Source organism: Podarcis melisellensis (assembly GCF_964234715.1).
Source record: "Podarcis melisellensis genome assembly, chromosome: 4".
NCBI lineage: Eukaryota > Metazoa > Chordata > Lepidosauria > Squamata > Lacertidae > Podarcis > Podarcis melisellensis.
The window spans coordinates 99,856,274-99,881,645 of record NC_138531.1 but is presented as its reverse complement, the minus strand read 5'-3'; the positions used below and the strand labels follow the sequence as shown (position 1 = coordinate 99,881,645).

Below are 25,372 nucleotides of genomic sequence, written 5' to 3'. Positions count from 1 at the left end.
TCCCAGAGTCACCTCCCAGGTATGGCTGAGAAGGACTCCCAGTCTGACACCCTGGAAAGCTGCTGGCAGTCAGTGTGGACAATACTGAGTTACATGGACTGATGTTCCACCTCTGTCTGAGGCTGCTTCCAATGTTCTTTGTCCCTGAAAGCTCTCCTCCTATCTCACCCCAGGCCTACTGAGGAGGGAAGGAACAGCTTGAATCAGTTTCCATTGACATGCCACAGATAAGGATGCGCAGCGACTGAGAGATGCTTTAGGAGGAGGAATTCCGCCAGCCATAAATCAAAATGTAGCTGGATATCAAATGCAGGGCTCATTGTGGGTTTCTGGGGGACTTGCCATGCCTCCCGCAGATATTCTCCAGCAGAAGAGATGTCTGTTTCCATGGCCAGCTGCTATCAGTAACCCCTCGGTGGGTTCTTCATTCTGCATTCCCTTTCTGCTTCCATGAGGCACAGCAGATGCCGGCAGCCACGGAGCTTTGCTCTGAAAGACCATTTCCTGCTCCCAGGAAACACCAGCTCTCTCTGGGGAACTGAGAAACCTCTGCACAAACAAAACTCTGAATAGGTGTGATTGAAATGCAGCTACCTCTGGAGAGGAGCGTACATTATTTTATTGTTTCATGATCTATTGTTTCACAGAATTTATACACTGCTCGGTAGTAAATAAAACACACCGGAGCGGTTTATTAGGAGAATAAAATTATCAGTAAAAGCAACTATTGAGATAAATAAAACCAGTAATAAACTAAAAACAGATGCTGGAGGAGACTCTTGAGAGTCCCATGGACTGCAAGAAGATCCAACCTCTCCATTCTGAAGGAAATCAGCCCTGAGTGCTCAATGGAAGGACAGATCCTGAAGCTGGGGCTCCAAGACTTTGGCCACCTCATGAGAAGAGAAGACTCCCTGGAAAACACCTTGGGAAAGGTGGAGGGTGCAAGGAGAAGGGGATGACAGAGGATGAGATGGTGGGACAGTGTTCTCGAAGCTACAAACATGAGTTTGACCAAACTGCGGGAGGCAGTGGAAGACAGGAGTGCCTGGCGTGCTCTGGTCCAGGGGGTCACGAAGAGTTGGACACGACTAAACGACTAAACAACAACAAACCCCGTGGATTGTGAAGGAGGCATGCAGTTCATTTTGTCCAACGGCACAGAATTTTGCAGAATCTTCCCGAGGCTCCAGAATCCTGAGAGTCCAAGCTTTCATCTTTGCTTTTTGGTTTAAATAAAAGTCTGCTTCCAGTCCTCATGGTTACAGAGATAGGCTGGGAAACCCATCACCCTTCTCTGTAAAAAAAAAAAAGTTCAGTTGCCCAACAGATGGAGCCCTTGGACTGTACAGCCCTGGTCAGTGCTGTGGGGGGATAGGGGCTGTCCGTCCTGTTCTGGCCTGTCGTGGGCTTTGCAGTGATCCGGATGTGCAAGGATTAACTGAGCAATGAAAAAGCAGTAAGGAACTGTTTAATGGGATGATTCAATAATCCCATAGCCAGAAGTAACAGGAAACCACTAATTAAAGAGGAAGTAGCGTTGGGAGCCGAAAATGATTTAAAGGAATAGAGGCAAGAGGAGATGGCTCATTCAAAGGCCTGCAGCGAAACAGGGATTTAAGTCAAAGAGGAGTACTTATGAGGAAACATGTATCAGGATCTTCCCCCTGGGGATGGCCTTTGCAGGATCATTATGGGAAATATACGGTTATATTATATAAGTGTGGAGCTAAAAGACTGCCAGCTGAACATGCAGGAGGTGTGCCACTTAGGGCTTTTTTCCAGTCAGAACGTACCAGAACTCAGTTCTGGCACCTCTCAGGTTGGCAGCATTGCAGTTACAAGAGAACAAGGGAGGTGTTCATGGTGAATTCCAGCACCTCTTTTCCCACACAATGGGGGGAGGGGAGGTTTGTAAACAGTGGAGTCAGAGGGGAAAAGAGACCAATTTGCCATATGGGGCAGGGAAGAGGCACTAACTTTCCTCTGTCTCTGGAGGGTGTGCTGTTGACAGCCACAAAAGTTTGCCCCAAGGCACCTGAGATAGATAGATGTTTAGGATCCACCCTATTCTCTTGACTGCAGTTTGGTTTAACTGATTGCAATATTGTATTTTTACATCGGTTACCCAGCCTGCAGCTGTATTGGATTCAAATTTGTTTTCGTATATGAATTTGTTTCTAACCATTTGCATATACTGATTTTTTAAACATAGGGAACTGCTTCCATCTATGGAATCGTTTTTAACCATTGGTGTCTTTGCTGTGAACCAGCTTTGAGATAATTTGTGGGACGCGATTAATGAAGAGGATTAAATGAATGAATGGTGGAGCCAAGCAAGAAATATTCATAACCACCCGTTGGGACCTTTCCCTGCCTTTTATGCCCTGCTAAGATCTGTTATGCTGGTTCCCCCTCCCCCTTCTTTCTTGATCAGGAATTCAGCCCCTTCCTTCCAGAATCATAGAACTGCAGAGTTGGAAGGGACCACAACGGTCATCTGGTCGAATCCGCTGCAATGCAGGAATCACAGTGAAATAGAACCTAATCCTCTTTACTCTGCCCTCTCTCACCTTCAGCCATCCTTCTTTCCCACTTTCTCCTATTTGACATCTCTTATAGAATGCAGCTTGCCTTCCTTGCTAGAGCTCTCTGGAGCGGCGTCTTCCGCAGGGGCCTGCTCCCCTCAGGGTAGCCCACCTGCCACACTCTCTGCTCATAACAGACCCTGGTGCAGTCAACAAGAAATGCATGGGGCTCCCTGCCTTTCCTTCAGCAACAAACAACCCCTTATCTTCTGTTCCTGTGTTGCAGGGGGTGGGACTGTGTGAATTTTATGCTCTCTATTCAGCTCATAGTAGCAATGAATGAAACTTTCCCCAAAACGTCTAGCTATATACAGTGGTACCTCTGGATGCGAACGGGATCTGTTCCGGAGCCCCATTCGCATCCTGAAGCGAACGTAAGACGCGACTGCGCATCTGCGCATGCACGGGTCGCGTTTCACCACTTCCGCGCATGCATGTGACGTCATTTTGAGCATCTGCACATGCGCGAGTGGCGAAACCTGGAAGTAACGCGCTCCATTACTTCTGGGTCGCCACGGAGTGCAACCTGAAAATATTCATCCCGAAGCTACTTCAACCCAGGTATGACTGTATACATTATTTACACAACGGGCCCCGCGTGATTGGCTAATTCAGGGCTGCTCCTGTAGGCCAATCAGGTTGCGGATTCACCTCCTCCAGAAGCCTGATTGGCTGCTCCTGCAGGCCAATCAGGTTGCTGATCTACTTCCACCTGGAGCTGGATTGGGTGGCTCCTGCGGACCAATCAGACTGCTGCATTCTGGATCCTCTTGTTCTAGGATTCAGCTCAGTACATAACAGACGGAATGATCCTTGGGGGTCCCTTCCAGCCCGACCATCCTATGAATCTAGGAGCCTCAGTCTCTTTTCCAGCTCTGCTGTTCTTCTTTTAGGGAGCTTCTGATTCACCAGGAAGTCTCACCTCTCCAAAGGGAGAACTGGATCTTGTGGGCAGCTGTAGCAGCTTACCGTCAAATCCTCCGAAATGCCAGGGTGGATTTGGCAGTAATCCTGACAAGGTAGCAAGAGGGAGGGAGGGAGGGACACACACATCACAAGCTGTTCTGCTAGCTGAAGGGAAATCAGGTGGGAAGGAGAAACGCAATGGCCAGTATGTCCCAGCAGCAAATATATATAAAAATTGTTATATATTCAAAGTGTTGGTGCTGACCTTTAAAGCCCTAAACCAGGGCTTTAAAGGACCAGGTGCGCAGCCTGGGAGTCATTTTGGACTCACCGCTGTCCATGGAGGCGCAGGTCAATTCTGTGTCCAGGGCAGCTGCCTACCAGCTCCATCTGGTACGCAGGGTGAGACCCTCCCTGCCCGTGGACTGTCTCGCCAGAGTGGTGCATGCTCTGGTTATCTCCCGCTTGGACAACTGCAATGCGCTCTACGTGGGGCTGCCTTTGAAGGTGACTCGGAAACTACAACCAATCCAGAATGCGGCAGCTAGACTGGTGACTGGGGGAGGCCACCGAGACCACATAACACCAGTCTTGAAAGATCTTAATTGGCTCCCAGTACGTTTCCAAGCACAATTCAAAGTGTTGGTGCTGACCTTGAAAGCCCTAAATGGCCTTAAAGGCCCAGTAGACCTGAAGGAGCGTCTGCACCTCCATCATTCTGCCCGGACATTCTGTCCAGCTCCAAGGGTCTTCTAGCTGTTCCCTCCCTGTGAGAAATGAGGTTACAGCTGGGCAGAGGGCCTTCTCGGTGGTGGCGCCCACCCTGTGGAACACCCTCCCATCAAATGTCAAGGAAATAAACAACTACAGTCATACCTCGGTTTGAATACGCTTTGAGTTGAGCGCATTTGAGCTGCACTCCCCGGCAACCCGGAAGTAACGGAGCACATTACTTCCGGGTTTTGCCGCTTGCGCACGCGCAGACGCTCAAAATGACGCCATGCGCATGCGCAGAAGCTGCGAAAAGCAGCACGTGCGTGCGCAGACGTGCCATCACTAGTTACATTTGCTTCTAGATGTAAACGGGGCTCCGGAACAGATCCTGTTCATATCTAGAGGTTACCACTGTACCTGACTTTTAGAAGACATCTGAAGGCAGCCTTGTTTAGGGAAGTTTTAAATGTCTAATGTTCTGTCGTGTTTTTAATATTCTGTTGAAAGCTGCCCAGAGTGGCTGGGGAGACCCAGCCAGATGGGCAGGGTATAAGTAATATATTATTGTTATTGTTATTGTTGTTATCATCATCATCATTATCAAGGTTGCATGGCATCCACATCTCCGGATCTGAGCAGCAATCTACTGTAATCTGCAAAGGCTGAGACCATGTCTCTTCCAAAACCCAGATTATAATCTATTATTTTATCTTGTGTACTGCCCTGGGATCTTTTGATGAAGGGTGGTATTTTAATCTAATAAATAAACAGATATAAATTAATTGGCTGTACAGCTTCCTTCCTTCTCTACCTGGGATTCGTTCTTATACCTGTGTAGCCTGCTCTGACACTAAACATGAGCTGCTTGGTGTATACATATGCTTGGCTGTGATCCCCACATTGCGTGGGGTTGGACTAGAGGACCTTGAGGGGTCCCTTTCAACTCAGCAATTTGATGGTTAGAAACAATTTAAAGCGTACGCCTCGAGGTTCAAAAGTGGACAGGGGGGTTTTCAGCATCCTCCTTAAACTACTCAAGGAAGGTGCCAGTTACAAATCCTTGCGGAGGGAGTCCCACAGATTAGGGGCCACCACAGAGAAGACCCTCTTCCCCTGAGGCTGCCGCCACCCCATAGCCTCTGAGGGCAGAGGGGCTACATTCAGCTGGACTGTTTTAAAGTCCTGGTCCTGGCAGGAGGCTGTTTCTCGCTTCCCCTTCACACTCAGCCGAGAAAAATCTTTGCTTGGTGAGAATGACCACTTAGCACTCAGATTCTAACCCAAGGTTCTTTATTGGGAAGCGCCAACAGGCAGGTGCTAATGGGACTTGCTCCCGGCTTTTGAATGGCGCCTCTGAGCACCCCACCCTCAGCTTGGAGAGGTCCCCTTTCTTTATGCTCAAACAGTGTTCATCGCATATTTGAGAGCTTTTTTGAGAACACCAGGGCTCTGTTTCTCTAAAGTATCCCTATATTATTATTATATGTCCCCCCCCCCTTATGGTTTTGATCTATGTAAAATGAGGCTGCATTTTAAATTGCATTTTAACCTGTATTTTAAATTGGTTCCCTCCCCCCCCCCATTATGTTTTTACTGTAATTTTACTGGTGTTAACTGCCCTGAGCCCGGCTCTGGCTGGGGAGGGCAGGGTATAAATAAAATTATTATTATTATTATTATTATTATTATTATTATTATTATTATTATTATTATTAATGCCCCACCCATCTGACTCTGGGCAGCTTCCAACAGATATAAAAACATCAGAGAACATTAAACATTTTTTAAAAAAACCTCCCTAGGCAGGGCTGCCTTCAGATGTCTTCTAATGGTTGTCTAGTTACTTATAGCTCCATACCCTCCAGGGAGCCGCTACGGAAAAGGCTCCGTTCTCGTGTTGCCACCCTCTGAACCTCTCATGAAGGAGGTGCCTGGAAATTTACCATTTTACGTTTGCGGGGCACTCTAGCCTTTCGCCTCGTTCTTGTACCAGCTCTCCTTCAGCTCTGCTTTCTTTTTTAATTGTCCTTTCAGAGATGCCGTCCTGCAGCAGAAGAGGGTGGACTGCAAAGGGCTGCCGTCGGCGGAGTTGCAGGGCAAGCCCATGGTTGGCCTGGCCGCCCCGTTAGCCCCGGATAAGCAAGGTAAGAACCGTCCTGGGAAAGAGCTGGAAGCGGGTTGACGTTATGGTTACCAAATTTCTTTCAAGGAATCTGGGGACACTTTCCTTTTCTCTTTCCTTTTTCTTTTTTGGAATTTCATGCTTTATTATTTTGGGAAAGCCACTTCCGCCCTGCAGAGGAGGTGGGGTAATAATAATAATAATAATAATAATAATAATAATTTATTATTTATACCCCGCCCATCTGGCTGTGTTTCCCCAGCCACTCTGGGCGGCTTCCAACAAAATACTAAAATACAATAACCTATTAAGCATTAAAAGCTTCCCTAAACAGGGCTGCCTTCAGGTGTCTTCTAAAAGTTTGGTAGTTATTTTTCTCTTTGACATCTGGTGGGAGGGCGTTCCACAGGACGGGTGCCACCACCAAGAAGGCCCTCTGCCTGGTTCTCTGTAACACTTCTCGCAGGGAGGGAACCGCTAGAAGGCCCTCGGAGCTGGTCCTCAGTGTCCAGGCAGAACGATGGGGGTGGAGACGCTCCTTCAGGTCTACTGGGCCTTTAAGGCCATTTAGGCTTTCAAGGTCAGCACCAACACTTTGAATTGTGCTCGGAAACATACTAGGAGCCAATGTAGGTCTTTCAGGACTGATGTTATGTGGTCCCGGCACCTGCTCCCAGTCACCAGTCTAGCTGCCGCATTCTTCGGGCTTCACAGCCCCACCACGCGCGCGCGGGGGCTAGAGCCAAGCCCCCGCATGATTGGGGAAATCCCCGGCTGCGTCACCCCCTGGCCAGCCAATTCGCTGGCTCTGGGGGTGTGCCCTGCCCTATTTAACGCAGGCACAGCTGGGGCACGGCTCAGTTTATACGGAACAACGGGGAAACAAGGAACTGTTTTTTATTTTTTATTTTATTTGGAGGATTAATACCCTGATCTTCAGCCCAAAATATCAGAGAAGCTTACATACGATCAGAACAAACACGGGCTTGTAATCTGAACAGAAACACGACACGCAAGGGGAATGGGACTGGGAGGGAAGAGGAAGAACAAAACCTCAAGCCAGGCACTAGTTTCTAAGCAGTTGTTCCTATAATGAACAGCTGGCTCGGTTCAGGGGCAAAGAGGTCAACCTGGCAAAATGGCTGCCCTACCCAGGTGACAGTTGAAGGTTTGCCCATTTCTCAAATCTGGGTAGCATTGCCCTGTTCCCGCTGCTTTTCTCCTCCATCTCGTGGGGTGCAAAGGGTTCTTCCCCCCTTATCTCCAGCCCCCCCCCCGTCTTCCTGCTTCCGTCTCCTTCCTGCCTCCCCCTTTGCTAAACTCTCGCCCTGATGGGGTCCCTTCCTCTTTGCCTTGCAGTGCTGATCATCCCCTTGGCGGACAAGGATGCAGGGACCGTAGTCTGTGTCATCTTGGTAAGTCCACAGGTATTCGCACCTACGAGGGTCTGCGGGGAAGGAGGCAGGTCTACTCAGGTCTTTGTGGACGGAGGCATTATTTATTTCACAAAATGTATACACCTCTGGGTTGTTGTTGTTTTAAAAAGAAACCACAACCTCAAAGCGGTTTACGAACAGGCTAAAGCAGTTAAATTATCACGACGAAAAACGAGAACCCATAATTGTAAACCTTCAAAATGTTAAAATAGCAGTCGATTAAGAAGTGGGTCCCTAAGCAAGGAATGCGGGTGGCGCTGTGGGTTTCACCCACTGAGCCTAGGACTTGCCGATCAGAAGGTTGGCGGTTAGAATCCCCGCGACGGGGTGAGCTCCCATTGCTCGGTCCCTGCTCCTGCCAACCTAGCAGTTTGAAAGCACGTCAAAGTGCAAGTAGATAAATAGGTACCACTCCAGCGGGAAGGTAAATGGTGTTTCCGTGCGCTGCTCTGGTTCGCCAGAAGCGGCTTAGTCCTGCTGGCCACATGACCCGGAAGCTGTACTCCAGCTCCCTCGGCCAATAAAGCGAGATAAGCGCCACAACCCCAGAGTCGTCCGCAACTGGACATAATGGCCAGGGGTCCCTTTACCTAAGAAGCGAAGAAAGCGCACATTCTCAACAACTGAGTCGGCTTGTCTGACCAAGAACGTTTTTAGCAGGCACCGAAAAGAATACAGGGAAGGCTCCTGCCTGAAATCAAGAGGCAGGGAGTTCCACAGGGCAGGTGCTGCCACACTAAGCAAATGAGTTCTTACAAATGCACAGCAGGTATTATGTAGCAGCTGTGGCCATGCCAATTCTACCAACTGAAGCAGTCGAGTGGGCAATAGGTATATGGGGTACGGTGATCTCGTAGGTAAACTGGTCCCAAAAGGCTTTAGATACCAATAGCAACACATTGAACTTGGCTTGGCAACAGATTGGTGCCCAGTGTAGAACTCTGAGCAGCAATTAGATGCCAAAAAGGCCTTGCTCCAGTTGGCATCCACAGCGGCAAGCTGGCACCGGGAAGCCTGATTTAAATGGGCTGTTTTGCATTTAATTGCTGGGCTGGGCTCTGTAACGTTTTTTCAGACTGCTGCTTTCAGCTTGTTCTACCTGTAACGAGATTATTTTAGCCGTAGTTTGCGGTTTTAATTGCTTATCCGGGCTGCCCAGAGAGGGCTTTACCCAAAAACCCAGACTGGCAGCTCAGCGGTGTGTGGCAAGAGAGGTCATTCGTGGCAGCCTCTCTGACACGGCCATTATCGGCACTCCAATTAAGCCGCCTCGTTCAAGCCCCAAGAGCCGGAGGGTCAAACCGGGATGCGATTTCTGCAGAACTTTCCCTTCACGGAGGCGGCGAGGCGAGTGGCGAGGTTAACCAAGCCCTGGAGCTGCCCGACTTCTCTTGCCAGCGCCCCGTAAGGTTGCGGCGACGGAGTCGGCAGCCGGGGAGATAAGGGCTTAAGTGGATTAGCGCCTGGTGCTCTGGTGCCGCATCTGCGAAATTCGCACCAGCGCTTATTAAAAAGGAATTAAGATGATTAAGAGGCGCTGACCTTTCCCTGCTGGCACAGAGAGATGGGACCACATGGCAGGCGCCCTTCGTTTCCACAAAGCCGCATTCGCCTTTACAGTTGCTGGCAGGAGTGAGGCCTTGTCAGAATAATAATAATAATAATAATAATAATAATAATAATAATAATAATAATAATAATACCCTGCCCCTCTGGCTGGGAAGCCCCAGCTGGGAGGCTTCCAACAAATGCAAAAGACTAATAAAACGACCAACATTAAAAACCTCCCGGTACAGGGCTGCCTTCAGATGAACAACATCTGTGCTCAGAGATTGGCGCTGGCCGCCGCTTTGCAACTGGGTGTTAGAATAATAGAAATGAAGAGCTGGAAGAGACCCAGAGGGTCATCTAGTCCAACCCCCTGCAATGCAAGAAACTCAGCTATAAAGCCCTTAAAAGCTTGGGGCCGGTTTACCTGTGAGATTACCTCGCCCCCTATACACCCATTCAGCTGCTTTGACTGGCAGGACTGGCACTCTTGCAAGCGACCCAAGTATCACCTGTTCCACATTCGTAAGAATTTGCTCTTTTTGTGTGGCAGTGCTTACTATATACTTTGGAACTCCCTGCCACTTGAAATCAGGCAAGTACCTTCAGAGTCCTCTTTTCCACTCCTGCTAAAAACACCCCTGTTTTGACAAGCCAGTCCAGCGGTTTTAGAAATGGTGAGTTTTAATCTGTTTTGGGGTTTTTTTTAAAAAAAACTTTTTAAATTGTTGTTGTTGTTTTCTTATCGGCAATCTTATCGCTTTTTCTTTTTTGTGAACAGTTTTGAGGTGTTTTTTTTTAACAATCAAGCGGTGTACAGATTTTATAAAATCAAATAAATAAAGATCAAGTATGACAGCAAAAGGATGGCAGTATAAACTATCCAGAGTGGTTTAACCAGGCATAGGCAAACTCGGCCCCCCAGATGTTTTGGGACTACAACTCCCATCATCCCTAGCTAACAGGACCAGTGGTCAGGGATGGTGGGAATTGTAGTCCCAAAACACCTGGAGGGCTGAGTTTGCCCATGCCTGGGTTTAACTATCCATCCCTCCGCATGGAGAATTCTGGGAATTGTAGCTCTGGGAGAGGAATTGAGGACCCCCTAGCAAATCTCAGCACCCTAAACAAGCTACAACTCCCAGGATTCTTTACGGGGGGTTGGGAGCCATGGCTGTTTGAACTGGCATCATTGTGTTTTAAAGGGATGGTGTGAATGTGGCTGGGCTTGATTGACAGGGAGAACTGGGCTCCTTTCTGCAGGATCTCACGCTCCCCAGTTGTTGGACTGGGCCTGCTTTTAGCAGCTTGCTTGCTTGTCAGAATTGCAGAGCAGGGAGCTTGTGTTGCATTTGTTCCTGGCAGGCTTGGTGGGGTTGGCTAAGGTCTCCGAGAGGCTGGTGAAAACTCGGTGCTAATTAACCGGAGATTTATGACAGGGGCACTTTTCTAGGGAGAACTGCAAATGGAAGGGATGAAGTAGGGAAAGAGAAGAATGCTGTGCATTCATTGCCAGGATCGCTGTGGAAGCATTCTTAGTATAATTCAGGGGCAAGGGGGCATTACAGTTTAATTTGCACACACAGAGAGAGAGAGAGAGAGAGAGAGAGAGAGATTTGCATATAAGCTAAACAAGCTCTGGGACGCGGGTGGTGCTGTGGGTTAAACCACAGAGCCTAGGGCTTGCCGATCAGAAGGTCAGCGGTTCGAATCCCTGTGACGGGGTGAGCTCCCGTTGCTCTGTCCCTGCTCCTGCCAACCTAGTAGTTCGAAAGCATGCCAAAGTGCAAGTAGATAAATAGGTACCGCTCCAGCGGGAAGGTAAATGGCGTTTCCGTGTACTGCTCTGGTTCACCAGAAGCGGCTTAGTCGTGCTGGTCACATGACCCGGAAGCTGTACGCCGGCTCCCTCGGCCAGTAAAGCGAGATGAGCGCCGCAACCCCAGAGTTGTCCACAACTGGACCTAATGGTCAGGGGTCCATTTACCTTTTTAAACAAGCTCTAGCTTAGGGTCCCACTCTCTTTGGGCCCCAAAAAAATTAAAGGTAAAAAGAACCTGGATGTACATTTCCAAAATAGAAGATAAAAAACAAATAAAATAAAACCTACATCCAGCAACAGTGCTTTGTATTGTGTAGGCTCCTATGATGTAAGCAATGGGCCCCGCCTGCTAGCCTGCTCCCTAAAATATCACTGGTTGGCTCATTTCTATATATAGGGTGCCTACATTCTGCATGGTTGCATGGCAACCTGTACAAATGGCTTTAGATACCTATTAGGTCCATAAATTGAGACGCGGGTGGCACTGTGGGTTAAACCACTGAGCCTAGGGCTTGCCAATCAGAAGGTCGGCAGTTCGAATCCCCGCGACGGGGTGAGCTCCCGTTGCTCGGTCCCTGCTCCTGCCAACCTAGCAGTTCAAAAGTATGAAGTGCAAGTAAATAAATAGGTACCGCTCCATCAGGAAGGTAAACGGCGTTTCCGTGCGCTGCTCTGGTTCACCAGAAGCGGCTTGGTCATGCTGGCCACATGACCCGGAAGCTGTACGCCACCTCCCTCGGCCAATAAAGAGAGATGAGTGCCGCAACCCCAGAGTTGTCCACGACTGGACCTAACAGTCAGGGGTCCCTTTATCTTTATCTTTAGGTCCATAAATTACCATACAGCATATATTCAACACAAAAACAGTGACAATTTGTTGCTGACAAAGGACAGCTGGACATAGAAAGGGCCCCATGACCTTCAGGAGCTGAGGGCCTCATCAAACCTCAGTCCGGCCCTGTACACACACAAACATACATACATTCATTTTATGGCAGAGGAAGCTAACACTCCGCACTATCCGGTTTAATGTCCAAACTCCCATCTGTGAGGTTTTCTCTTCTTCCCCAAAATCACCACTTTCCTTTTAGAACGGCTGACTGTTAACTGCTTTTTCGTGCAAAACACATTCAATTTCCTCAAAAGTCTCCGCATTCCAGTTAAGGCAGCAGAAATCAAAACAGTATCGTCAGCATACGAAAGAACTGAGAGTTTGACATCCTGAATAGGAAGAGGAAAATATTCTAGACCTCTCAGTTCTCGAACAATGTCATTTATATAAAAATGAAAAAAGAAAGCGTGCGAGGTCTGTCTGGTTGAGGGAGCTGGGTATGTTTAGCCTGGAGAAGAGAAGAAAGAGAAGAGATGTGATAGCCATCTTCAAAGATCGGAAGTGCTGTCACATGGAAGGGAAAACCAGTGCATTGAACTGGCAGTAAAGGAGATTCTGGTTTTACAAAAAAAAAAAACTGGAATCATTCCTTCTTGGGATTCTAACTGGCAATATTCAAAAAGAAAGATTAAAATTATTTTTCTATGCAGTGACGGCGGCTAGGATATTAATAGTCAAGTACTGGAAGGGTAACCATATACCAACTAGAGAAGAATGGCTACAAAAGCCAAGCGAGTACTGGGAACTCGCTAAGTTGACTGAAGCCTTAAGGAGCAAGTCAAATAAAATAGCCCAGAAGGAATGGGAATGCCTAAATACCTACCTATCGAGTCAAGGTTCACCAACCAAGATTTGGTTGTGTTTAGAATAAACCCGTAAGTGGGGAAATGTCTCCTTATACCAAGATGAGGAATATATTGAAATACAGAGAAATTGTTTTAGTTACAGGAAATGAACCACCATGAGGTCGATGGAAGTCAAAAAAACCAATAATAAAAAGAAATCCACTCTAAAAGGGTCAGCTTCTTGGTAGAGAAATGACATTCAGGGATGTCTATTATAGTTATCTTGTATTATACTTATGTTCTGACTTTTTGCGTTTGCTCTGGTTTTTTTTTGTTTTTTTATTCAGTTGAAATATTTGTATACTTTGTTTCATTTGCATCTGCATAATAATTCAATAAAAATTTAAATTAAAAAAATATTGAAAAGGAAAAAATAAAATAAAGGAGATTCTGACCATCCATTGGGTCCTCCAGTGGCATAACACCTCTCATAGAATCACAGCACAGCAAAATTGGAAGGGGACCCCCAAGGCTCATCTAGTCCAACCCCCTTCCAGGCAGGAACCACCGCTAAAGAATCCATGACAAATGACCACCCAAGCTCTGTTTAAAAACCTCCAATGGAAGAGAGTCCACCACCTCCTGAGGGAGACTGTTTCACTGTCCAACAGCTCTTACTGCCAGACAGTTCCTCCTGATGTTTAGTGGGAACCTCCTTTCTTGGAACTTGAAGCCATGGATTCGAGTCCTACCCTCCAAAGCCCGAGAAAGCAAGCTTGCTCCATCTTCCACATGGCAGCCCTTTAGGTATTTGAAGATGGCATCCCGATCTCCTCTCAGTCTCCTCTTTTCCAGGCTAAGCACACCCAGCTCCTTCAACCATTCCTCTGTTAGATTTCTGTTATGCCACTGTGCAGTTTATGGAGTCGCAAGACTCTGTTGACATTCCAGACTGTTGGAAGTCTCATGGGAGACGGATGTTGGAGTTACTGGTTTCCTGTTTTCTTTGCTCTTGTTGTTCTCTGTCTCTCACAGAGAGCAGACGCATATTCTTTTCTGTCCTGCGAAGTTAGAAATAAACGTAGCAATGTAGCACATATTTCTGGCTCGGTGTAGTGGTTAAGAGCGGTAGACTCGTAATCTGGTGAACCGGGTTTGCTTCCCCGCTCCTCCACATGCAGCTGCTGGGTGACCTTGGGCCAGTCACACTTCTCTGAAGTCTCTCAGCCCCACTCACCTCACAGAGTGTTTGTTGTGGGGGAGGAAGGGAAAGGAGAATGTTAGCCGCTTTGAGACTCATTCGGGTAGTGATAAATTGGGATAGTAAAGGTAAAGGTACCCCTGCCAGTCTTGCCAGACTCTAGGGCTGTGCGCTCATCTCACTCTATAGGCCGGGAGCCAGCGCTGTCCGCAGACACTTCCGGGTCACGTGGCCAGCGTGACAAGCTGCATCTGGTGAGCCAGCGCAGCACACGGAACGCCGTTTACCTTCCCGCTAGTAAGCAGTCCCTATTTATCTACTTGCACCCGGGGGTGCTTTCGAACTGCTAGGTTGGCAGGTGCTGGGACCGAGCGACGGGAGCGCACCCCGCCGCGGGGATTCGAACCGCCGACCTTTCGATCAGCAAGTCCTAGGTGCTGAGGCTTTTACCCACAGCGCCACCCGCGATAAAGTGGGATATCAAATCCAAATCCAAACTCTTCTGTTTGGGTACTCTGCGTAATGGGAGCGTACCTGAAGTCTCATTAAAGGCTTAGGTCGTTAATCACCGTCGGAGCAGAGGTTGATGGATTCCAAAGATACGACGAGGAGGAGTGCCATTACAGCTCGGTCGTACGGAAGCTTGGTATCGAGACCCTTGATCATCTTGGTCGCCCTCCTCTGCACACTTCCTAGCTTGTCAACATCCTTCTTAAACTGTGGTGCCCAGAACTAGACATAGAATCACAGAATTGTAATATTGGAAGGGACCCCGGGGGTCATCCAGCCCAACCCCCTGGAATATAGTATCCTTTTGCCCAACGTGAGGCTCAAACCCACGACCTTGAGATTAAGAGTCTCATGCTCTACCAACTGAGCTATCAAGAAGAGAGAGAGAGAGAGCTCTTAATGTTCAGCCGATCAGCTGTTTGTGGTCCTTCGTTCTCAAACGGTTGCATCGATGGTCTGCTGCAGCACTTTTACTGCTGCGTAGTTTGGATAAGTTGTCAAGGTTCTGAGAAAATGGGGTGATAAACGGCGACACAAGCTCAGCTTCCAACAGCTGCATAAAGCAGACCCAAGTTATATTGCCCCCAGGCTGCATCAGTGGCCATAAGGCTGGGAGAAGTGCCTGTTGCTGCCTCACGAGTCCGTGTCCAAGGCCAGATCCGAACCAGAGGCTTCTGTCACTATCCTATGTCACTGCTGGAGCCCTCCACCTCTGCAGCCCCTGTTAAGAGCCCGTTTTCTGGGCTGGCTGGCTGGCTGGCTGGCATGGGCCTTTCCTTCCACGAGTCAGAGAGAACTCTAGCATGTGGGAGCTTCTGCTAGGCAAAAGGACCTTGAGGCAAGGGCTTTGGGATGACGGGGAGCGAATTGCACACTCCCCCCCCCTCTGCATCTCATTATCCTTATCTCCCTGGGACTGTAGCTATCTGTCCCTGCCTTCTCGAACTCATTTGTGTCTAACTCTCTGCTGAGGGATGCTCGCCTCGCGCAGGGAAGCAGAGAAGGCACTCACCCAAAGCGTAACCCAGGGGTCAGCAACCTTTTCCAGCCGTGGGCCAGTCCACCGTCCCTCAGACCTTAGTGGGGGCCGGACTATATTTTTTTTTGGGGGGGGGGAGACGAATTCCTATGCCTCACAAATAACCCAGAGATGCATTTTAAATAAAAGCACATATTCTACTCATGTAAAAACACCACAAATAACCCAAAGATGCATTTTAAATAACATGTCACATTCTACTCATGTAAAAACACGCTGATTCCCGGACCATCTCGCTTCATTTACAGATTTTCAGAGACTTTGAGACTAACGATTTCATCTTGCACTTATTATGGTTTGAAAGAATTCTATAAAGATTATCTCTTGCTTACGTACATGGTCATCGTGTTCCCTAGATATTGCTGACAAACAACTCGTACTTTCAGAAACATCTTCCTGATGAAAGCTGACCTTGAAATTGTTGTTTTAACACTCTTCCCTTCTCCTTTTCAGGTACACTGCAGTCAACTCTCTGAATCGGATGAGCTGAACCTTCGTGCTTTAGAGAAGCATGTAAGTATTATTATTGTTGTTGTTGTTGTTGTTGTTGTTATCTTTGTGTGATGTTACTCACCAGTACGGAATACAGTGGTACCTCGCAAGACGAATGCCTCGGAAGAAGAAAAACTCGCAAGACGAAAGAGTTTTTCGTTTTTTGAGTTGCTTTGCAAGACAAAACGTCTTGTGAGTTTGTTTCCTTTTTCTTAAAACCGTTAATACCAGGGTGCATCCGTGCTTCGCAAGACGAAAAATCCACAAGATGAAGAAACTCGCAGAACGAATTAATTTCGTCTTGCGAGGTACCACTATACCTTAAACTCTTTGTGTGTCTGCTGCTACCAACAGCACTTTGATCAAGATATTTTTTACCCTTGTCCTTGTTACCCGTCGACCTGCTTTAGACACCGTTTTAATGTGGGGACTCTGCTGCCATATCTGAAGACTCACCTTCCATCATCTTTCTCCCTGGAAGACATTTACATGTGTTAGCGGATAATATGCCATCTTTATGAGCGGGTGGAGATTTACCAAGCATCTCATCTACCACATTGAACATAAAAAATATAAGGAGAGCCTGGTTTCAGAATCAGGACAATTCCCCCTGGGTAGTCCAGTATCAGGGGACACGGGTGGCGCTGTGGGTTAAACCACAGAGCCTAGGACTTGCTGATCAGAAGGTCGGCAATTTGAATCCCCGCAGCTGGGTGTGCTTCCCTTGCTTTGTCCCAGCTCCTGCCCACTTGGCAGTTTGAAAGCACGTCAAAATGCAAGTAGATAAATAGGTACCGCTCCAGCAGGAAGGTAAACGGCATTTCTGTGTGCTGCTCTGTTTCACCAGAAGCGGCTTAGTCATGCTGGCCACATGACCTGGAAAAACTGTCTGTGGACAAACGCCGGCTTCCTCCGCCAATAAAGCAAGATGAGCGCCACAACCCCAGAGTTGTCTGCGACTGAACTGTCAGGGGTCCTTTACCTTTTTATCACTTCACCTCTCAGCCTTCTCTTTTCCACTTTCCAGCTTTTATGATATCTTTCTTCTGGGAATGTTGTGGGTCACAGAAGAGGATATATTGATTAATATTTTCCTTCCTAACTTGCGCTACCAAGTTTCTTTACATAGCAGAGCGTATTCCCCTGTTACACAGCAGGAATCTGGTTGCAGATTCATTAGAATCTCTTAACTTCTGTTATTCCTGGTAAGACCCCTTTGATTCCCTCCTAAAAGAATAAAGACACAACAGTCTTGCTCAGAAGTAACAAGAAGAAGTTTACTCACGATCAGGCAGAGCACAGTGTGATTGATTCCTGAAGGCAGGCTTTAGGCTCAAGGTTACAAATATGTATAAATAGGTTTACCCCGTATGGGAGATAACCCAGGGACTGCTGGCTGAGAGTTCGGTCCAGGTGAAGCAGGAAGCAGGCAGGACAAAAAAGAGAAGGGAAGATGGCTACACGACTTGGCCTTTTACCAGGTCTGGAAAGGTAACAGCCACCTATTGGTCACATGCAAAGGAAGGATGCTCCAGCCAGGTGCAACAGGAAGTTCTACTTGCTGGACCAACATCCCCTGCATGTCCACTCTAGGCAAACAAGGAATGTTGTACTTGACTGCTCCAGAGGATTACATCCCACACTTCTTAAACTGGGGTTCCCAGAATTGAACACAGGACTCCTATGAGATAAGCTGTGATTCCTGCATTGCAGGCATTTCGAATAGGTGACCCTTCGCATCCCTTCCGACTTTATGATCCTAAACCCAACGTCTCATTCATCCTCACCCTGTCTCCCTCCTTAGAGCACCTTCCCTCTTAACAAGCCTCTTGGGGAACAGTAAAAATCCATCCATCCACATCGCTAGCCACACACAAGCCCCGCTCTTGCCTCGCAAATCTGAAAACTCCCGTCCAGCTTAATCAGCCGGCAACGAGAGACTAGAATAGTTGACACGGAGAGACCTGTGCGGGAGTGTTGCAAGGGAACGCCAACCCTGCCAGGTGGAGCGGGTGGGAGGCTGCTGCGAAGATGGAAGCGTTCAAAGCCGCTCTCCCTCTCCATCTGCCTGCATTTTCTTGATGCCGTGATAATGAGGAGCCCACCTGCCACTCAAGAGACAAGGCGCTGCTGTTGCAACGATGAGCTCCACCCCCCAGGAAGTTGTGCTAGTGCTGGGGGGGGGGGCGGGTTGCAGGATTCAAGCCTGCCTAGAAACCTCATCCTCTGATCATCAAGGTTTTGGACATTTTGGACTCACAACTGTCCATGGAGGCACAGGTCAATTCTGTGCCCAGGGCACCAGTCTACCAGCTTCTTATGCTACGCAGGCTGAGACCCCACCTGCCTGCGGACTGTCTTGCCAGAGTGGTGCATGCTCTGGTTATCTCCCTCTTGGGCTACTGCAATGTGCTCTACGTGGGGCTACCTTATTATTTATACCCCGCCCATCTGGCTGGGTTTTCCCAGCCACTCTGGGAGGCTTCCAGCCATATATTAAAATACAATAATTCATCAAACATTAAAAACTTCCCTAAACAGGGCTGCCTTCAGATGTCTTCTGAAATTCAGATGGTTGTTTATTTTTTTGACATCTGACGGGAGAGCATTCCACAGGGAGGGAGCCACTACCAAGAAGGCCCTCTGAAGAATGATCATGATAATAATAATAATAACATTTTATAATGATAAGGGGAGAAGGGCAAGTTAAATGGGGGTGGGGTTGTGCTTTGGGCCTCATTCCACTGCGAATTTTCTGTCCTTCGCACCCAGAGCTCTTTGCTCCATCCGTTTCCCTTGCCTGCTTGCAAAATGCAATTCCTTGCAGATCCTGGTCTCCTACAAGCGCATCCAAGCCCTGCAGAAGCTGCAGCCCTGGCCGCAGGTCAGCCTGTCCACCAGTTCCTCGCAGAATTCTCTAGCAAAAACCGAGGGGCCCCCCAAGAACAGCTACAGCGACTTGGACCGCAAGATCCTCCAACTGTGCGGTAAGGGGTGCAAGGCAGCCAACGATGTGCTCTGATGCAGATAGATAACAATATACTGTACATTCTTTTATATATCATCTTCAACCATTGTTTTTATATTTAGGGATGCCATATTTCCAAAAGTGAACATCCGGACAGAGTTACTGCGCTCCCCACCTCCCGCCCGGACATTTTGCTGATTTCTGAAACTTCCCACTGGATTTTCCTGGGCAGATAAACTCAGACATATGGCAGCCCTATATATATCTATATATGCAATTATTTTAATTATTTTTATATACTGTGGGAGGCGGGTTCAGTCTGGATGATGCCCCGAGTCCCTCCCAATTCAGGGAGGTTCCTGTACCCAAGTGCTGGTTAGGGAGAATGCTATCACTGAACTGGTCAGACCAGTTTCCTTGTAAGACCTTAGCTGGCTGCTTAAGTATCCTCATTTACATCCCAAAGGAAGGAGCCAAGTTGCAAGAGCTACAACTAAGTGAGGGGGCCACCCAGGTGGGCCTTTCCTCCACCCCCTCGCCTATCTGCTAGCTAGGAGAACACTACAGTGGTACCTTGGTTCTCAAACTTAATCCGTTCTGGAAATCCATTCCAAAACTAAAGCGTTCCAAAACCAAGACGCGTTTATCCATAGAAAGTAATGCAAAATTGATTAATCCGTTCCAGACTTTTAAAAACAACCCCTAAAACAGAAATTTAACATGGATTTTACTATCTCACAAGACCATTGATCCATAAAATGGAAGCAACAATCAATGTACTGTACTATAAAATAAGAGAGTATTGTAGTTGATAAAAATTAAAATTATATTTTTTTTTCTTTACCTGCTCCGATGATAGTCATTGTTTGGATGGGGGGCTTTTATCCATTTCTGCAGTCTCATAAATCAATCAGTAGCTGAACTGGGTTCCACACAGTCACAAAAACAAATTAACCAAAAAAGCCTCAAAAACACAAAATAAACAGCAAAAACAAAAGCGCCAAACTTAATCGGTTCCGGAAGTCCATTTGACTTCTGAAATGTTCAAAAACCAAGGCGCAGCTTCTGATTGGTGCAGGCGCCCCAGAAACAATAGCCGACAGCCGCATCGGATGTTCGGCTTCCGAAAAATGTTTGAAAACTGGAACACTCACTTCCGGGTTTTCGGCGTTTGAGAACCAAGGCTATTGAGAAGCAAGGTATCACTGGAACAGGAAAGTGTGTGAGAGCTGGGATTGAAAGCAGGCTGGGAGCTGGAGATGCAGAGACTTGCTCGCTCTGTACTGGACCCAAAGCTCCCGCTCATGCAGAGGAAAGATCTTTTGCGGCGGTGATGCAGTGAGCTCCTCCATCCCATGACAAGGTTGCAAATAAAACCATAAACCTTAAAAACACTGCAGTCTGTGCTGACCTTCATTCCAGGGAAACCGAAGCTGAGCAAACGCCTGAAAGCATTGGAGACTCTCACCTCTCGGAGACCAGGCTGGCCTGAAACACATATTCTTCTACATGTTTTTTATGAATCAGTTCCGGGTTCCTCAGCAGAAGTGATTCAGAAATGAAATAAGCAGTTCTGGTTACGTTTGTTAATCTCGTAGCAGGAACTCACAGCTCCCGATCTGTTGCTTTTGCAGGCGAACTGTACGACTTGGATGCAGCCTCACTCCAGCTCAAAGTTATTAATTACGTGAGTATTTTGGAGCCTGGCTGTCAGAATCATAGAATCGCCGAGGTGGGATCCCCAAGTGTCATCTAGTCTGACCCTCTGCAATGCAGGTATCTCAGCTAAAGCATACAGGACCTCTGCTTAAAAAAGGAGTCGTTGCTTATTTCCTGCTTGATCCCTGCTGGGGAAGAGGGGTCCTTTTGTCTTCCACAGACACCTGGGAAGCTGTTTCCAGCTAAGTGAGAAGGGAATGACGCCCTATGGCTGTGACAACCTTCATTTCCTGCATTGCAGTGGGTTGTACCAGATAACCCCTTTGGGTCTCTTCCAATTCCATGATTCTATGGAGAACAGAAGTCGGAAGGTCTGGGAGCGGCTGGGATGTGGGTGGCTTCCCTCTCCTGGGAATGGCTCACTTTTCTCTCTCCCTCTCTCGCAGCTGAAGCAAGAGACCCAGTCGCCATGTTGCTGCCTCCTCTTGGTTTCTGAAGACAACCACCAGCTATTCTGCCAGGTCAGTGCCTTCGACCCAGAAGCTTCCTGCCCTAAGGGAATCACTGCTCCCGATTATTCCCCTATGCAGAGATTTTGCGAGGCTGCCTAATTTTTGAGCTATGCTGTAGATCAGACTAAACCACATAGAGCACCATGAATGGCCTATTTATTATTATTATTATCTATTGCCCCGTGTGCAAAGACAGCTGGAACGGCAGGGCCTAAGTTGTGAAAAGATTCTAGAATTGTTGGGATATTAAGACCAAGTAAAGACCCAGAAAATCCAGAAAATCATATAGGAGGACCTTGTGTAATAGCCTCAGTTCACAAGGCTTTTGACAAAGTTGATTGGGATTATTCATTCCAATTACAGCCATACCTCGGGTCACAGACGCTTCAAGTTGTGTTTTTTGGGGGTTAGGGTTAGGGTTTACGGATGTTGGGTTTACGGATGTTGCGGGTTCCAAACGTGCCTCCTGCATGGATCATGTTCGCAATCTGAGCGTCCACTATAAGTAGCAAAGGGGTGGATCCTGCTCTCTGGACAGCAAGATCAGTGCATCTCTCCTGGACAAGGCTGGAGAAAAGCATCACATCAGCAAAGTCACGTCCTGCGTACCGGAAAGCTTTTTCTCTGTGTTACGAAACGTGCCAGACAACCCACAAATCCCAACTTCCAGTGCCGGATTTATGTATAAGCTAAACAAGCTATAGCTTAGGGCCCCCCTCTCTTGGGACCCCCCAAAAAAAATTTAAAGGGAAAAAACTGGATGTACATTTCCAAAATATAAGATAAAAAACAAATAAATAAAACCTACCTACAGCAACGGTGTTTTATGTTGTGTAGGCTCCTGTGATGTAAGTCATGGGCCCCGTCTGCTAGCCTGCTCCCTAAAATATCCCTGGTTTGCTCCTTTCTATATAGAGGGTGCCTACATTCTGCATGGACTGCTTGCAGGGCAACCTGTGCAAATGGCTTTAGATACCTGTTAGATCCATAAATTACCATATATTCAACACAAAAAACCGCCACAGTTTGTTGTTGACAAAGGACAGCTGGACATATAATGGGCCCCATTACATTCAGGAGCTGAGGGCCTCATCAAACCTCAATCCGGCCCTGCCAGGAGGCATTTTGGATGCATGGCTGCAGGCTCAGCGATGGGCGCAGACGAGGACATTTGTGACTATCAGACTTTGAAAAGCTGGAATCGAAAGTTCAAGTTTACCGGTTTTGTTGAAACTAAATAGCTTTGTCACTGTTTTGAGTTTCTCTATGTTGTTGTCTTGGTGGGTCATGGAAACCCCTGTTCTGAATAATGTCTTTTGTAGGGTGGGGGGTACTGGGGATGAATTTATGGAACTACTTATTCCTCCCTAAGGTCATTGTCTTATGAAGAATTTGTCGGACCATTGCAGCCACCTCTTCCATTAGATTTTATCCCTCACTGGGTAGAGGACCCCCAAAATTGGAAGGGACTTGGTGCATTGTCCAAGACTGACCCCCCCCTTAAAAACCTAAAACAGTATATTCCATCCCCTCTGTTTCTGGTGATTGGGCACCATTGGTTATGTAGCCAAAACTGGATAATCTATGCAAAAAAAGGGGTAGTTTCAGGAAGTCTGGACAACCTCTGAGATTTTCAGAAGTGCCAAAATTTGGGGTGGGGAAAATTAAGAGAGGAACCCCAAAATCACACCAGTGAGAGCTGAACATACTTTGTGGCCACAGAGAGCTGTCAGAATGGAGTAGTTGGATGGGATCGCTCTACGCTGCAACATTTCGTTGCAGTTCCTACTTGTGTGTTATCTTTAGGTGGACAATATTTCAAGTGATTGCTGCTCCCTTCCTCCCAGCCGACCATTCGGTGAGATGTTGGTCTATAAGCCTTAAGAAACGACCTGTGGCTCCTACAGCACCTGAGATTTAAATGCTGCTGCATCTTTGAAGATGGAAAAGCCTTTGATTCATTCCTGTTTCCCACATCCCTGTTTTCTTGTTTCTTGCAGGTTGTTGGAGACAAAGTATTGGAGGAAGAAATCAGCTTCCCTGTGAGTGGCTCATCATCATCATCAGTGCTTTTTTTCCTAAAAAACTGTGCCTTGCAGTTTAGGAGGCATCTCTTCTCCTGAAGATCATGAGCCTCTGTCTAATTACCGTATTTTTCGCTCTATAAGACACACCAGACCACAAGACGCAACTAGTTTTTGGAGGCGGAAAACAAGAAAAAAAATATTCTGAATCTCAGAAGCCAGAACAGCAAGAGGGATCGCTGTGCAGTGAAAGCAGCAATCCCTATTGCTGTTCTGGCTTCTGGGATAGCTGCACAGCCTGCATTCGCTCCATAAGATGCACACACATTTCCCCTTACTTTTTAAGAGGAGAAAAGTGAGTCTTATGGAGCAAAAAATACGGTATTTTTATTTTATCCCGCCTTTTTCCCTGACAGGGACTCAAGGTGACTTGAGGTGGTATTGCAGTTTTACAATCTAAGTAATAATAATAATAATGATAATTTATTATTTGTACCCCACCCATCTGGCTGAGTGTCCATATTTCCCCTTCCAACTCTGCAATTCTGTGATTCTCTGAAGCCTTCGCCTCTTTCCCATCGCTCTCTCTTTCTTTCTCCCATGCAGTTAACGGTTGGGCGTCTGGGGAAGGTTGTGGAGGAGAAGAAATCGATCACACTGCAGGACATCAGCTTGGTAGGTCTTTCCGTGCGGCCGAGTCTGCCCTGGGCTTCTTCAGTACGTGTGATGCGTGTCACTGGGGCTCCCATGCTGTGGCTCCAGCACGATTCACATTTTACTTCTCCGGCTGACTGCTCTTGAATGAAGCCAAGATTACAGAGATACATGTGAACCGCCAAGCCAGCAGGGGCTCTTTGGAATGTCCCCTTTCATATTCAGTTTGCAAAAAGGAGGCAGATCTTCCTGGAATATATATACACACACAGTGGTACCTTGGTTCTCAAACTTAATCCGTTCCAGAGGTCCGTTCCAAAACCAAAGCGTTTCAAAAGCAAGACACGCTTTCCCTTAGAAAGTCATGCAGAACTTTTTTTTTTACACAATTTTTCTTTTTCTTTAAAATAATAAAAAAAGTACAAAGGTGGAAGTAATCTAATTAGACACAACAATACAGTAAGAGTAAATTTTTTGAGGTCTTAGAACAAAGGAGGAAGTCAATTTGTGTTTATGTACGTAATGATATGGTTTTTTTCGGTAGATGTGTGCTTTTTCGTTTTTGTTTAGTTTAGTTTTGTTTCCTTTGCTTCCCCCCCTTTTTCTTTTCGGGTTTTTTTTTTTTTTTGTATGTTCCGGGGTTGTTTTTTTTGTATAGTATTATTTTGGATTCAATGTTTGTAATTTTTGTTATGATTCTGCATTGAAAATAAAAACAATTCAAAAAAAAAGAAAGTCATGCAGAACTGATTAATCCGTCCCAGACTTTTTAAAAACAACCCCTAAAACAGCAGTTTAACATGGATTTTACTATCTCACAAGACCACTGATCCATTCAGCCTGCACCTCTTCCTTAAGCGCGATTTGCTCAGCTCAAACCACTTTGGCTCAATCTGTCTTCTCCGCGCCCAGTTAAAGAGCCCTCTCGCGCCCCAGACCTCCTCTCTCTCGGCTAGATTTGTCACGCTCCAGGGTGGACTAATATCGCGTCTCAATCGTGCGGTGGCTTGGCTGGACGCAGGGAAATCTGGCGGGTCAGGGAAAGGGTGCCAGCCCTCTCCCTTTTTCTGCTTTGGCAGTCGGCTGCCAGGCAGTGTCCATGCAAGGCTGGCATCCCACGATTTTGGACCAGCCAGAAATGTGTTTAACTCCCCGTCCTGCCCTACTTGTTGACTGAGGCATGGATGACGGATCGGCCGAGCAAAAGAGCTTGCTGAGGTGCCACAGGCTGGCTCTGGCGGTTGTGACGGGGTTGGGTTTGATTAAAAGGGGAAAATAGAACTAGTTGCTACCCGGCTTAGTTCCCAAACGTTTTGGCTCCCAAACGTTGCAAACTCAGAAGTAACTGTTCCGTTTTGCGAACTATTTTTGGAAGCTGAACATCTGACAGGGCTTCCTGTTGACTGCAGGAGATTCCTGCAGCCAATCAAAAGCCGTGCTTTGGTTTCCGAACCTTTTGGAAGTTGAATGGACTTCCAGAACGGATTCTGTTCGACTTCC

General features: G+C 47.3%; 1 protein-coding gene across 5 annotated transcripts in view; it reads left to right on the top strand.

Annotated features, from left to right (window-relative positions):
• Nucleotides 1-25,372, top strand: part of PDE2A (phosphodiesterase 2A) — a 367,056-nt gene that overhangs the window by 302,173 nt on the left and 39,511 nt on the right. For all 5 annotated transcript variants that reach the window (XM_081909635.1, XM_081909636.1, XM_081909637.1 and 2 more), the window contains 8 exons: nt 6,243-6,352; nt 7,690-7,745; nt 16,017-16,076; nt 18,883-19,042; nt 20,658-20,710; nt 21,129-21,203; nt 23,195-23,236; nt 23,825-23,893. In XM_081909635.1, coding sequence (XP_081765761.1) covers nt 6,243-6,352; nt 7,690-7,745; nt 16,017-16,076; nt 18,883-19,042; nt 20,658-20,710; nt 21,129-21,203; nt 23,195-23,236; nt 23,825-23,893 — 625 coding nt within the window. The remainder of the gene's footprint in view (nt 1-6,242; nt 6,353-7,689; nt 7,746-16,016; nt 16,077-18,882; nt 19,043-20,657; nt 20,711-21,128; nt 21,204-23,194; nt 23,237-23,824; nt 23,894-25,372) is intronic.